General features: G+C 34.0%; 1 protein-coding gene across 1 annotated transcript in view; it reads right to left on the minus strand.

Annotated features, from left to right (window-relative positions):
- LOC120625655 (glutamate receptor-interacting protein 1) overlaps positions 1–14,910 on the minus strand; it is a 101,825-nt gene that overhangs the window by 12,520 nt on the left and 74,395 nt on the right. The window contains exons 6-12 of the mRNA XM_039892758.1: positions 11,912–12,013; positions 10,319–10,475; positions 9,253–9,479; positions 8,670–8,815; positions 7,239–7,596; positions 6,541–6,696; positions 2,831–2,959 (exon numbers count right to left, since the gene is read on the minus strand). Coding sequence (XP_039748692.1) covers positions 2,831–2,959; positions 6,541–6,696; positions 7,239–7,596; positions 8,670–8,815; positions 9,253–9,479; positions 10,319–10,475; positions 11,912–12,013 — 1,275 coding nt within the window. The remainder of the gene's footprint in view (positions 1–2,830; positions 2,960–6,540; positions 6,697–7,238; positions 7,597–8,669; positions 8,816–9,252; positions 9,480–10,318; positions 10,476–11,911; positions 12,014–14,910) is intronic.

Here is a 14,910-nt window from a genome sequence, read left to right on the forward strand (position 1 = left end):
TTTTTAATATAACTTACAATCTACAGTTAAGCCATTGATTGGAATCTTACCAGAGTGGTACCACTAGTGGTAATTGATTTATTTTATTTATAAAACCTTTGAACCTTTTTACAGAAAATTTATTATTTCGGTAATACTTTTTAAAATCACTTAAAATCTACAATGTAGCCCTTGACTGGAATCTTACCAGAGTGGTACCACTTTTGATAAGTGGTAAGTCTAACATGGTAATGGACTAAACTTTTAGTGGGTTAAGTTTAAATATACCCATTCCCCTAATCGGTTTCCACGCGACTTAATATCGGCACGCTAAATCGTCGGCACCAGATCGCACCCAGTACTAAAAAACAAAGCGGTCATCACTGCACCAGGGAGCTCGGAAAATTAACTTTAAATTACTTAATTCGTGTAGCTGCACTGCTAGTTTATTTTTACTTTAACGCCCAGATTGTTATACTGTATCCTTCTTTTAGGACAAACTAACTGTCTAGCTTTTACCACTTGCGTATTTATAACACAGGTAAATTACGAAACACGCGAGCGGAGCCACGTTAATTTATTGTCTACTTACTCACTTAGAACATGTGCGATCTTTCAAGCTAACAACGATGCGATTAAAATAATCCATCATCTCAATAACAGACAATGCGAAATATAAGACGAATTATCCTCGTGTAATGAGAGTAAATATAACAGCTCGGCAAAGTAATACATCGTACATTTTAAAAGAAAACGCATGTAGGCTTTTAGTGTAATAAAAAAAAAAAACATCTTTTGTCACTATTTGTATGTCAGTAACGACAAACTATGCGTATAAGGTATCCCAAATGAATCAAATGAGAAGGGGTTAAGGCCGTAGTACACCACGCAGGCCCAGTGCGGATTGGTGGACTCCACACACCTTTGATAAATATTATGTAGAACTCTCAGGAATGCAGGTTTCCTCATGATGTTTTCCTTCACCGTTGAAGCAAGTGATATTTTAATGACTTAAAATGCACATAACTTCGAAAAGTTAGCGGTGCGTGCTGGGATTCGAACTCTGCCCCCCGAAAGTGAAGTCGAGCTCAGATCACAATCAGAGTTAGTTACAATATTACCATTATCACATTTGTACAACATTGTTTCATGTTAGTAGTCTTTCACACAAGCATCCACTTGCACACTCATTTACGCACTTACGGTCACAAACACACACACACTTACACGCGCACTCAAACTCACACACACATCTCCAGAATGCCCCATACAGACCAACATAATTCATTCTACAGCTATTGTTTAATTTTTATTTTGTTTTCTTATTTTTTTTAGCTTTTAAATTGTTATAATATGTAGTTTTCATAAAACATAGGTTTAAAATAAATATGCACCCTTTGTAACAACTGGAAGGACCTACCCTCTGTAACACAGGTTTTCCTTCCGCAGAGGTTAGGACATTCATGTAATTATTGTATCCATTATTTTAGCCTGAATAAATGATTATTATTATTATTACTATTGATGACTAAATGATAAGCTTTTACACAAGCAAATAGAAAAATAATTGTTAAATTGTGCAATTGTAAAATTATATCAGTAAAGAGCATCTTCGTAGTCTTTTATCGCTCTCTTCTCGGATCTAACTGCCTTCCGAACCAGTTGTAGATTTACAATCATACTTACATTGAGTAGTTACTATTTACATTGAGTAGTTACAATTTACATTGAGTAGTTACAATTACATACTTACAATCATGATCACATTGGATCGAAAGTGCTTTATTTGGTCTACCTACTTGAAATAAAGTAATTATGAATTAGAAATGTTTTTTTTAATTCAATACAAACTAGCCTTTATTTTTAATCAGAGAAAATGCCTGGCGCATAAAACGCAAAATTATGTGGGAATACAAACTAGCCCTTTTATTTTTGTATACAGTGAAAATGATTGATGCTGTGGGACTTGCACCCACTAAAAACTCTGTGTGGCCCTAGATAGACCTATACGTGAGAGTAAGGGATTCAAATACAAGCTAGCCCTTGATTGCAATCTTGCCTGGTGGAAAGTGGTGATGCAGTCTAAGATGGTGGCGGGCTAACCCCTATTCGGTTTTCGGAACCGGAAAGCTAAATATAAAAAATATAAAAATATAATAAATAAATAAATATAAATATACTACGACAATACACACATCGCCATCTAGTCCCAAAGTAAGCGTAGCTTGTGTTATGGGTACTAAGATGACTGATATTTTTATGAATAATACACATAAATACTTGTAATATACAGATAAACACCCAGACACTGAAAAACATTAATGTTCATCACACAAACATGTTACAGTTGTGGGAATCGAACCCACGGCCATGGACTCAGAAAGCAGGGTCGCTGCCCACTGCGCCAGTCGGCCGTCGAGAAATGGCTTGGCGGCACGTCTTTGTCGGTATGGTTTTTGACGACCTCCCTGGCGCAGCGGTGAGCGCTATGGTTACAAGTTACAGGTCCCGGGTTAGATTCCTGGCAGGGGAAATTTGAAATTTGTGAATTTATAATTTCAGAATTTTCTCTGGTCTGGTCTGGTGGGTTCGGCCGTTGTCGACCACCCAACCGACGAAGAAATGCCGCCAAGCGATTTAGCTTTTATATAACTGCCATATTCCCTATCAAGTTAGCCTGCTACCATCTTATACTTGAAGTCTGAGATTGCAGTTAAAGGCTTCTTTTTCGTGAAATAAAAAAAAAGGTTACCATAACAAAACCACACCAGACGAACCATGCGTATCCGCAAGTACCTACAATACCATATTTTACGGAATAAAAGTTCGATTTAATCTTCGATATCCTTACCGCAGTTGGCACTAGTCCTTACAGGTGTGTTCTGATCCCAAGACTCGACCGCGCTGTCATTAGATAACCCTGGGCTGGATGTGGAATGACTGGAATCCCTCACACTGGACTCCGCACAATCCAAGGAACCTAGGAAACGAAAACTTCTTTGACCAGCTTTCTTTTGAAAAAAACACGAGTTACTTTATGGAGTTCCATAATTTTTCTTTTATTTCCCCACAACTCTTGACTGCAATTTCCCCTCCTCAATTTCTCCTGGTCTCACTAAGATGACGGCGGGTTCACCTGTTAGGGGTATGGAAGTTGAACACTTACCGCAGGTTTCTATGCGGTATCTTACCGGAAATTTACATCGCTTGGCGGCAAAACTTATAGGTAGGGTGGAAAAAAGTCAAGGCTTAAGCCGGATAAGACTGGCCTAGACAAGATAACGAAATTATAAAGTCCCAAATTGTCCCTGTGTCGTGTGGTGACCGCGGATCAGAATACAGTTGTACCCATTTCTGCTTTTCCCGCGGGTTTCGTACGAGGCGATTAACAATAATAGTATTAATTTATTCACAAGAATGTAGGTACATTGTGAGATTTTATAATATTAAACAAAACCCAGTATATTCTACCTGTCGGTGTATGAATATTTAACATTACCTATTAAAAATTTAACAGTGTTGAGATTAAAATTAAGGAAATACTTGACAATTTATTATAATTCAATAGATTCATAATTTGTCATGTCATTATAATATATGTTTTAAATAGATTAAATAATATAGATAGATTTAATTCGGAATTATGAATTGTCTTAATATTAACAAAAAGGCTACAATACAAATTTACGAAAAATACTTACACTTAGTGATATAATAATAATTATTATGGTCTTCTCGCGAAAAGCTTCGACCAACATCTTAAGAAGCTTTCGCTTGGTTGTTGGATCAAAGGTCGGATACAGAAGGCCTTGAAACGGCGCGTATTGTGAGGAGGTTCCTCACTCTGGAGCCCTGACCGCCGGTTGCGGAGGGTGTTTTTTATTTTTTTATTATAAATTTTTAATGGTGTTTTTTTAATTTTTGTAAGCATTGTTAAGAATAAAAAAAAAAGAATGAAAATCAATAAATGATAGTAATTTTAAATTATTATATCACTAAGTGAATATTAAGGAGAACGGGCAGTATCGTCCTCTGTGTTACTACTATTTACTGCAATCACCAACCCGTCTGCCCAGGCGGTCATTATGAGCAAACCCTCAAGAGGCGTTTGGACAAGCAGTGTACTGTTATAGGCTATTGATGATATCCGGCCGGGACATCCCACTAAAACACCACACTACTAACCACTGCGCCAATGGGGGTGATCGTCAAAAAATATATATACAACGTGTAAATAAAAACCGAAATAACACTTCAGAGGCATATAGACTTATCTGTACAACAAAAACACTAGTAGTTTTTATTGAAAGAAATCAGATACAGCCCTTACATCACATCAGCAAAAGTAAAAACAAGTGACTCCCGTCACTTTTATTTTATTTTTATTTATACACTTTATTTGTAAACTACAAATAGTAAAAAAAAAAAACCAATGGACACAACAAAAATAAACTTAAAAAGTAGGATACAAAGGGCGGCCTTACTCGGCTCGCGGCGGTCACTTTATTAGTTACGCGTCGCGTAGCGTAGATACAATGCACGTGTCTATCTTTTATCTTCAATAGGGTTGTCAGAAGTAAACACTTTGAACGTTTTGAATTAGTTTGTATGGAATTATGAATATGTTACTTTTGAATTAATATTTTACAATTTTTAATTTTTTTTTTATATATTAATTAATGATTTCTTATGAAATATACTTATGCACCTTTCAACAGTGTTTTGTAATTCCGTTACACGTTGTATATATAGTAAATTGACATTATAATGTTTCGATTTAATAGAACGGAATAACCTAAGGTTATTTAGTGAAAACAGCATTTTCATCATCATCGTCCTATCTTTGTCTCGTCTCAGTATTTATAGAAGGGTGGATTGGTAGACTTCACACGCCTTCAATAACATTACGAAAGACTCTCAAGCATGCAAATCCCTCACGATGTTTTCCTTAAACGTTAATGTATGTGATATTGAATTACTAAAAACGCAGATAGCTCTAAAAAGCTTCAGGTGGCGTGGCGGGGTTCGAACTCGGCCCCTTTAAAGAAAGTCCGAAGTCCTAACCACCAAGCTAAAACAGATTCAAAATAATATCCAGCAATTTAATCGAAAACTTGCGCGAAAATTAAACTCCGTATATTAACTTTGTCGCAACGTCTTGTACAGTACACTGTGGAAGTTTGTTGGTTATTGTGCCAATATCGCGACATTGGTTGACTTTTTGTAATGAAAAAACTTAAATTGTTTGACCGCGGATCCCAGTGACTTCCAAGCAATCACAGAGGGTCGTAACTTTTATTACGAGCGAAATGAAACTCATTATGCCGAGATTCCGTTTGTTAACGCCAAATTGGCAATCAAATATGAAAACGCAGTTCGCCTGTTCTAAGTTTGAATAATAGAATAGTGGATGGAAACTTCGTTTGCTGGTAATAAAAATATATTTTATTTAAGGGGTCTAGAATGAAACAAAAGTTTTGTATGTTATACCTCCTCCATTTTATTTGCCCTTAGTCAGATCAAAATACGCTCTTAATAGTTATATTTATAGAGCTACTCAAAGCTATAATAATAATTTCTCGGATTTAGATTTATTTAATCTTACTCTTGCTCAGTTAAAAAACATCTTTATTCTAAATTCTAACTTCTAATTGTTCTACGTAAAAGTTCTACTTATGTTTTCACATATCCACTTGGATTGGATGGATATTGTTAATAAGGGTATTCCCTTATTTACATTTTCTGTCAATAATATGTGTTTTATACATATTCTAAAGTTTCATAATTATGTTATAAGTTTGCTGTCAATTTTAATGTATTTCGTTAGATTTATAAGCGGCTACTTAATTGGTGTATCTGTTATTTTCTTTGTACTAATTTTAAGTATTAAGTGTACTGTTTGGGCCTTAATAAATAAAAAAAAAAAATAACACTACCTACACGTCAATTTTTCTATCGTATTTCCAATGGCGTGCATAGAAGTTACGAGTATGCATACTATATGCAGATGATGTAAAAATGAAGAAAGTTACAAGTACGAGTAATAAAAACTTAAAGGTAGGTTTTATATAACTCTTACTCTTACCTATCCTTAAGTTTTTCATCACTCGTACTGGAGATTTTTTGATTTTATCTTATCTTTTCGCTTAGTGCATGCCCCGTATGCTCGCCACTACGTATTTCACTCTAGATATTTCTAAGTAATATTAAAAAGGTTTAGTTAACGAGATACAAAAAATAAGCTAGTTTAGAAACATCTGGTAGAATTAAACCCTTTTGCAAATATCCCATTTATTGATTTTATTTATGTACGTATAAATCGTAAAGTCGAAATGTTCAAAGAGTCATTTCTTTTCTCGGCTTTCAGAGCTCGTGAAAAAAAATATCTTGAACGAGTTGTCACAAACAACAACCAAATAATAAATTCTAGTTGAATAACAAAATCGTATACCTACTTAACAAATTCTCAAACTTGTCCAATATACATAACGTTGCTGAATGTTTTCTGAACAAATTTTCCTTATATCATAAAATATAAATTAATAAAAAAAAACAACTTACCTGTCACTTTCCTACACATCTGCAACTGGACTCGCATCCCACTTTGCTGAAGAAGCTTAATCGCTTCAGATAGCGGCTTATTAAGTACACTTTCACCGTTTATACTTAGAAGTTCATCACCTATTGCCAGCTTCCCGCATTTTTCTGCGAGACCACCTGTATGCATGACAACAAAAAATTTAAACTAAGGATGCCAATAACATATATATGAATTCAAAATTTAAAACACCCGTCTCTCGATATAGTGTGCATTATTGTACTAGTCAAGCCACTCAAAATTCAAATTAAAAAAAAATTAAAATTCATTTAAAATTCAAAATTCATTAATTTCAAGTAGGCCTAATATAAGCACTTTTGAAACGTCAATCCTGTCTGAGTGTAACAACTCTACCAGATACCGGTTCGGAAGGCAGATTCATTTGATACCCATTTCGCAGCGGCGGGCATCTTGGATTAGAAATTTGCCATATTGTTCAGTATTCTACTAGTCAAAGCCTTTCTTTTGATACCCATATTGAGGTAATTGTAAAAAAAAAATCTCCATTTTGTGGCTTCTGCGTACGATAAACTCCTTTCAAATAAAAAAAGAACAATATCCAAATCCTTACGGGAAATACAATGCTACAGACACACACACACACAAACACGTGTAATTTAAAACAAAACGTTTTTGCGTCGGGGGTTGATAAAGCAATTACCTTCAATAAGGCCGCTTAGAAGTATCGGCTGCGTAATATCCTCGCTACCAGCAATAGTCAAACCGAGTGGTCCGTTTTCTTGTCTTATTATTTCCACCATAAACACTGCCGTATTACTATTGTCACTACCATGACTTCTCTCGCTTTCCTTAGCACTATTATTAGGACTGTCTGTGTGATGCCCCGAGTCTTCCCCACTGTGAACTACAGCTTTAGTTTCAATATTGCTGAAGCTCTGTAATGTCAACTTTGCATTGTGTTTGTGAATGCTCGACCAGTCCTCCGTGATGTCACGTTTTCGGATCTTCAAAGTTATAATATCTTCGGGGGAGTTTTGGAGGATATTGAAGGCGGTATCCTGTAAAAGTAACTTGATTATAATTTAAAACTTTCTTTACTAACCAGTGAACCAGTGCCCTTATTTTGATGGTGTTTAATAATATAATATATATAATATGGCCACTGACCTAAGTGCTCTTGGGGTTATAAGAGATACTTAATTTTTTAAATATAATTATCTAAACCAATCTTTATCGTCGTAGTAATTTCTTCTTCCAATAAGGCCTATAAATCACGAGACTAACTTTTCAATCGGACTGGTAGATTTAATACGTGTAAATGAAAACCGAAATAAAACTTCACAGGCTTCAGACATTATGTACTGCCTCTGAGACTTATCTCTGAAAGCGTAAACCTAATAGTTTTTGAGTAAACTACTGCCATAGTTTTAACTGAAAGAGATCAGATACAACCCTAACATCACATGCAAAATTAAAGTCATATGACTCCTGTCCCTTTATAAGGTACGCGTCGCGTAGCGTAGGTACTATGCGCGTGTTGATTTTTTATCATAAGTAAACACTTAGAATTTTTTTAATTCGTTTGTATGGAAAAGTAATATGCTCCTTTTTATTTCATATTTTTACAGGATCATTCCTTATGAAATATACTTATGCGTCCTTTAATATTATGTTGTAATTCCGTTACACGTCGTATATAACAATGTACTACCAAATACATATGTTTTTTTTTATACTACCACAATACACTGAATTACTGACAATACTTGAAGCTAGTGTATATAGGATTATATAGGTATATAAAAACACCCAGACACTGAAAAACATTCATGTTAATCAAACAAACATTCTCCACTTGTGGGAATCGAACCCACGGCCTTGGAACTAGAAAACATTGTTGCTGCCCGCTGCCCTAATCGGTTCCGCGGAATGGAATTGTAAACTACGAACATTTTAATGGTCGTTGATTCGACTTCATTATACTTAATCTTAAAATCATCAAATTAAAATCTCTTATCGCATTTTAAAATATTATACGAATATTGATAAAATAGCTTAAAGTAAGTGAAATTCAACTCAAAACGTATTACTTTTGGTTCGATTATAATTGAAAACTTCGGAGAATACTTGCCAATGATAAGTTATGTAACGGCTGTCCGTTGATGGCCAACAGCTGGTCTCCTGGAGCAAGGGCGCCACTTCGATGCGCTACTGATCCCGGTTTGATATCTGATATGACCATTGGCTCTTCATTTGTAAGCAGTTTCTGTTTACAACCTGTACAGAAATGAAATTCTGAGCTCAGATCTGATCCGGTGGTAGGATTCAAGGCTAGTTGCCACATAGTCGTTTTGTCATAGTTCTAAATGTCAAAGTTTCGAATACCATGGTAACGTAAACTAGTTTACGATACCGCTTCTAAACTGATAACTTGGGTCTGAAGGGTTTAATAACACATTAAAAATTTTTACTGTTTCTAAGTAAGCGACATAATCACAATTTTATTGGTAAACTCTGGATTAAGTTTATTAAAAAAGCACGTGTTCTTTGAAATTTGGTGATAAAACGTCTCAAAAACAGTTCGCACTTTTGGTTCGGCCTCACCAAGTTTACGCTGTGGAACGTATAGTGACTTGCCATTAAAAAATAATTATTGTACTTACCATACAACGTATTGGGAAATCACAATAGGGTAAAACAAATGAAATTCTCACCTGTAATAGTAACACCAAGTCCAGCAGTAGTTTTAGCTAGTTTGACATTAAATACACCACTAGAAGCTTCTATTGTGTTCGGCATACTAAACTCTACGTTGAGAGTTAGATATTTTGGATTGTGCGAATCGTTTCTCCTTTGCAGTATTTCATTTGCTACATCCACTGTTAGGTTATCGTGGCCGTTTATTGACATCACTCTATCTCTTATTTGTAAGCAGCCGGACCTAAAGACAATCAAAAAAATTTTATAATTAAATTATTATAAATTAAAAATATTATATTATAAATCCCAGAATGTACGTAGGTACTTTAAAAGTTCACAGGTTTGGATAATTTAATGTTAACCTATGTATCAAGGGGGTTTGATTCGCAGGTCAAACCATAAAATATTAGATAGTTATTAAGTTTGTTGACAAGATAATCTGATATTAGTACCAGCCCGAAGTAAAGATCAGCGTGGTGGACGTAAGCTCTAAATTTCTGCGTAAATTAACGTACGCTAAGCCACCGCTGGTATAAGGTTTATACTGGGGTACCATAAGTTCGATATAAATAAAAGTTCAGATACGCTAAGAAATCGTCTGTAAGAATAAAATAGCAACACGTTTGCACTCACAATCGCTGCAATGATTTACTATACACAACTCCTTTGCATAATAACATTATAACTCTAAAATTTCGAAGAAACTCTTCAACATTTTATTTACCTACTTAGTAAATGTAGCTATGCGACTTATGTTTTCATTTCAGCAATCGACTCAGGTGTGCAAGATTTAATACACCTTTAAATATATAGTATTAATCGCCTATTAATTATTAAGAACAACATTTTATGTACAATTGCTAATTTTTGCAGTCGGTTATTTAAAAAAAATAGTACGTATGTCATATTCGTTACAGGCATACTCTATAGAGTAAGTTTATGCTGTTGCCGGTGCTGTTAAATCACTCGAGAGTGCATATGAATAGTCCCCAGCCGGGTTCGATACTAGGCGAGTGAGCTTCGAAGATTATTCTCGTGATTACGCCGTTTATAAATTCCATTGTGATAACATATACTTACCGATAGGCAGTCGATTGAGGGGCAACGTGTGAAATAATTAATGCAGCATTTTCATCGTGCACCGCAAGCCCGCTGGTTTGTCCCGGAGGCACTTCCAGCTGTATATTCAACGACTCGGTCCGACATACGCCCATGTTCATGTAGTTCTGCTGCCCGTCTAAATTTAGATACAAGCTTGTTACTAAGAATTCAACCGACTATGCAAGTAAGTTACCAAAAAGCAAAAAAAATACAGCCTACATAAGCGCTCTATACGCGACGCTGTTTTAAATAAAACGTGATTTTTAATCTTCATTATTGGGCATAGAATATTAATCCTTACAAAGAGGTATATTTTTATTTACACTTTCTAGATACAATTTCTCCTGTGTAGCTTGTTTTTGTTATCCTCATTTCTTTTAGTGTAAACTACATTTTAAAAATTAAAAAAAAACATATCTCAAAATAAATGAAAACATAATAACTGTAAAATAAAAGGAGATGTTCTTTATGAATTAATTTCAAAATTATTTTGACACTAAAAAGTAATTAAAACATTGTTAAAATTATAAGACACGTATGTAACAAGACATAGTAAGCTGTTACCACACATAACTAATGTTACTAAAGTTCACCTATTTCATGATATTGTTGTTTACCAACCCTTGCGAACTTCAATTTAGAAGAGTCTACTCCAACACCCAAAACACACGGTCTGATCCCTAACTACGAGTACTAAACTACAGAGTTTAATGAGAACACAAATGACAGGGAACCCTAAGCAAATATTGTCCCACCCTTAATCCAAAGCCTTGTTTCCATAAAAAAAATATTTGTTAGTTGAATCAGAGCATCGGGATTGACATAAGAAACTGTTTGTGTCCCAAGTTTTCTTTTAACAAATGATTTAACTTCTTCAATTAAGTATGTTCTACATCTTAACAAAAAACGAAATCTTCTATTTTCGCTTTGTTAGCGAGTGAATTTTTTTACACTCAACAATTATTTAGTGATAAAGAAGCTCGTATCGTAAGTGCATTTCGTTAGCAAACTTTTTTATATACCATTATTACAGGCTAAAATCTTATAGTAACAGATATAAAATATTAAAATGTATGTTTCTTGAAGAAAATGTACCTGTTTATAAGCGTAAGAGTTATATAAATCAAACAAGTGGTTTTTATTTCACAAACACAAAAAAATCTGAACTTTCCAAATTCAATAAACGTAAACATGTAAATATATTTTTAACTATTGATAAAATATGATGAACGTTAAAGGATCAGGTAGGTCCTAGTCATAATAGGTAATTTAAATTTGAGGTGATTTAATTTTGTTTTATTTCTCATTTCGTGTTTTTTATTATTAGAAAGATTAGGAAAACCCAAATAATTCAAATATCATGTTTATTTTTAATATTTTTGGCAAGTTGTTCTATAATTACAACAACGTTTTATTATGATTATAAACCGTTGTTTTCATTTAAACTCTTTGGTTAATCAGAAGGTTTACAAATTAGAAGGTTTTTTGGCTCAATTTAACTCAAAAGCAACCACATTTCCTTTATACCATGGCATTTCAATTAACATCTTATTTAAAAGCATAGAAAGTTACCGTAATCATCTGGTAAGCCTAGTTTAGGCATCGAGCTTTGTCTGTAGTTCCTCTGTCGATGTTTCTTCGGATTCAACGTCGAAGCACCGGACATCGAGTTTTCTGCAATAGAAATATGAATACTAAAATTATGTCTCACAAATATCGGGCTGGAAGAAGTCATTTCACGTAATTTACGAAATATATTTATAAATCATAGCATATAACTATGCTATTTTGATGTATAAGCTATATTTAAATACAGCTTTATGAAAAGACGGTCAGTAAATTTTGCGTGTAAGTTACAAACAATATTAGGATTTTTGATATATCTGGTTAATTTACAACGTACGTATATATTATTCTTATATGCCTACTTACGAGCTGTATTACAATACCTTTATAATAAAATAAGTTCAGTAAATTTTGTTCAAAGAGTAGCAATCTTTAACACAAAATTCATAAATCCATACATCCATCCTCACAAACTTTCATATCTGTACTAATATTATGAAAAAATAAGTTTCTGAGGTTGTATGGTATTATTGTGTTGGATTGCCCATTTTTCGAGGCTATATAACATTACGTTACGGCCAACAGGAGCGAAGCGTTAATGAAAAACGTTACAAACACGAAAAAAAATATTTCTTTTGAAAGCTTCCGATGCGTAAGCAATGCATGACGGAATTTTTCCTATTTAAAAGTTCAAAAAAAAGTCTTGAACAGCATATGTCTCCTATGTTAACTCATACACGGACGAAGTTAAGGGGTACAACTAGTTTATAATATTAATAGGAAATAGAACAGAGACATTGAAGAATCTTATTATTGCGATATTGTGATAGAAAAGTAATATTGTTTCCTATCATAAGCATTCCACAATGGCATTTCTCTTTTATGGGATAATGATATTAAATATATTTTTTTCCTCGTCTTTAATATTCCTACGTTCCAATATTGTGTTTCATCATAATAGGATTAAGCTCGGGAAGGTTCTATCATTTCGTTTAATAAGCTCTACTTGGCTATGATACGAATGAATGAATGATTTATATTAAACAAGCTGTAGCCCGCGTTCTTCGTCCTCGCTTATTACATATCCCGTAGGAACCGTAACGTTTCTCTGGAATAAAGAGCTTATGTTTCTCTAGGTCCTTTTAACTACGCTATGCCAAAAATCAAGCTGATTGGTTGCTTAGGGCGTGAAGGACGGACAAACAAACAAACAAATACACTTCCAAAATTATAATATTAAGTAATTAGTAGTAGAGCTTTTTGTGACAGAGCTCGTCCGGGAAAGTACTATCCCTATGCTTAGTATCAGGTGGAACATGTGCAATTATTAATGTAAAAAAAATAGGCTTGTATTATAGTGACATTGTATTATTCCACTACAAGTTAGCCCTTGACAACATCTTTTTTCCTGATGATACACTCTTAGATGATAGCGGGCTAATCTGTGAGGGGCTTAACATATACAACGTGTAAATCAAAACCGAAATAATAACTCACAGGCTTTAGAGGTACATTATGTACTGTCTCTGAGACTTGTCTGTCTTATCTGTGGAAAATAATTATTTTTTGAGTAAACCACTGCCTTAGTTTTCATTGAAAGAAATCAGATACAGCCCTAATATCACATGCAAAATTAAATCATTTGGCTTATGTCACTTTAATCGGTACGCGTCGCATAGCTGTGTTACTATGCGCGTGCCGGTATTTTATATTCAATAAGGTTGTCATAAGTAAAAACTTAGAACGTTTGGAATAAATTTGTATGGAAATATAAATATGCTTCTTTTGATTTAATAATTTTACAGGATGATTCCTTATGAAATGTACTTATGCATCCTTCAGTATCATTTCGTAATTACGTTACACGTTGTATATTAAACCCACAATCCTAATCTATTTATTTCTACGCGATATTCGATGTTTGAATACTGATGACGAGATTCTGAATGTGATTCTTGGATAGTGCCAATATATGTTTATTTTATTTTATTTATTAGGTTTACTTACAAACACTTACACTAATACAACCGTTTTTAAAATTTAACTATTCTATTTAAGTGTAATGTTTTCTTAAAAGTAAACACAGCATATGAAAATATACAATAACACCATAACATGAAAACAAAAGGTATCGTGAATGAGAATATAATAACAACATTTCTCTCACACTAAAAAATAAAACAAGGTACAGTAAATAAGGGTCAATTGGTCCATGATAAAAATATCTTATCTCTGAACTTATACAACGAGTCAGAGTAAATATCAACTTCAGTGCTAATGTGGTTTAGGGTCTTACATAATCTTGGAACAGGGGAATTGGCACCAAGAACAGTTCTACGCAACGGGGGACAGAGTGGAGTTATAGGTTTACGGGGATAATTAACAGGTACCCTAAATCTAAAACTGGATAGTAATTGAGGACAGTCAATTTTAGCGTTTAGAATCTTATAAACAAACTGCAGGTCTAGAAGTTCCATGCGTTTTTCTAAAGAGTGCATTTTAAAGTATGCTAGCCTTTCCTTGTATGAAAATTTTCTGTCACCATTTCCAATACTTGCAGCCAAATGCCAGAGAAACCTCTTTTGGATACGTTCTATTCTTAATATGTGCGTTGCGTAATGCGGCCGCCATACCACACAACAATATTCTATAACACTTCTTACCAAACTGTTATAAAGAAGCTTCTTGGTTTTAATACTTTTAAAAACTTTTGCATTTCGCATAACAAAACCTAGCATTCTAGAAGATCGCTTTGCAACATTTTCTATATGAGGGATAAATGTTAACTTCTGATCATATATTACCCCTAGATCTCTAACTGTCTCTAGTTTTTCCAATACGTGCTTGTTTATATGGTAGTCGTAGCTAAGAGATTTTAATTTTCTTGTAAATTTGACATAAAAACATTTTTTCTTATTTAATGACATATGGTTATTTTCACACCAAAGAATCAAATTATTGAGATCTTCTTGTAATAGCGCGCAATCATCGTAGGATTCAATCTT

Source organism: Pararge aegeria, chromosome 8 (genome assembly GCF_905163445.1).
Source record: "Pararge aegeria chromosome 8, ilParAegt1.1, whole genome shotgun sequence".
Classification (NCBI taxonomy): domain Eukaryota; kingdom Metazoa; phylum Arthropoda; class Insecta; order Lepidoptera; family Nymphalidae; genus Pararge; species Pararge aegeria.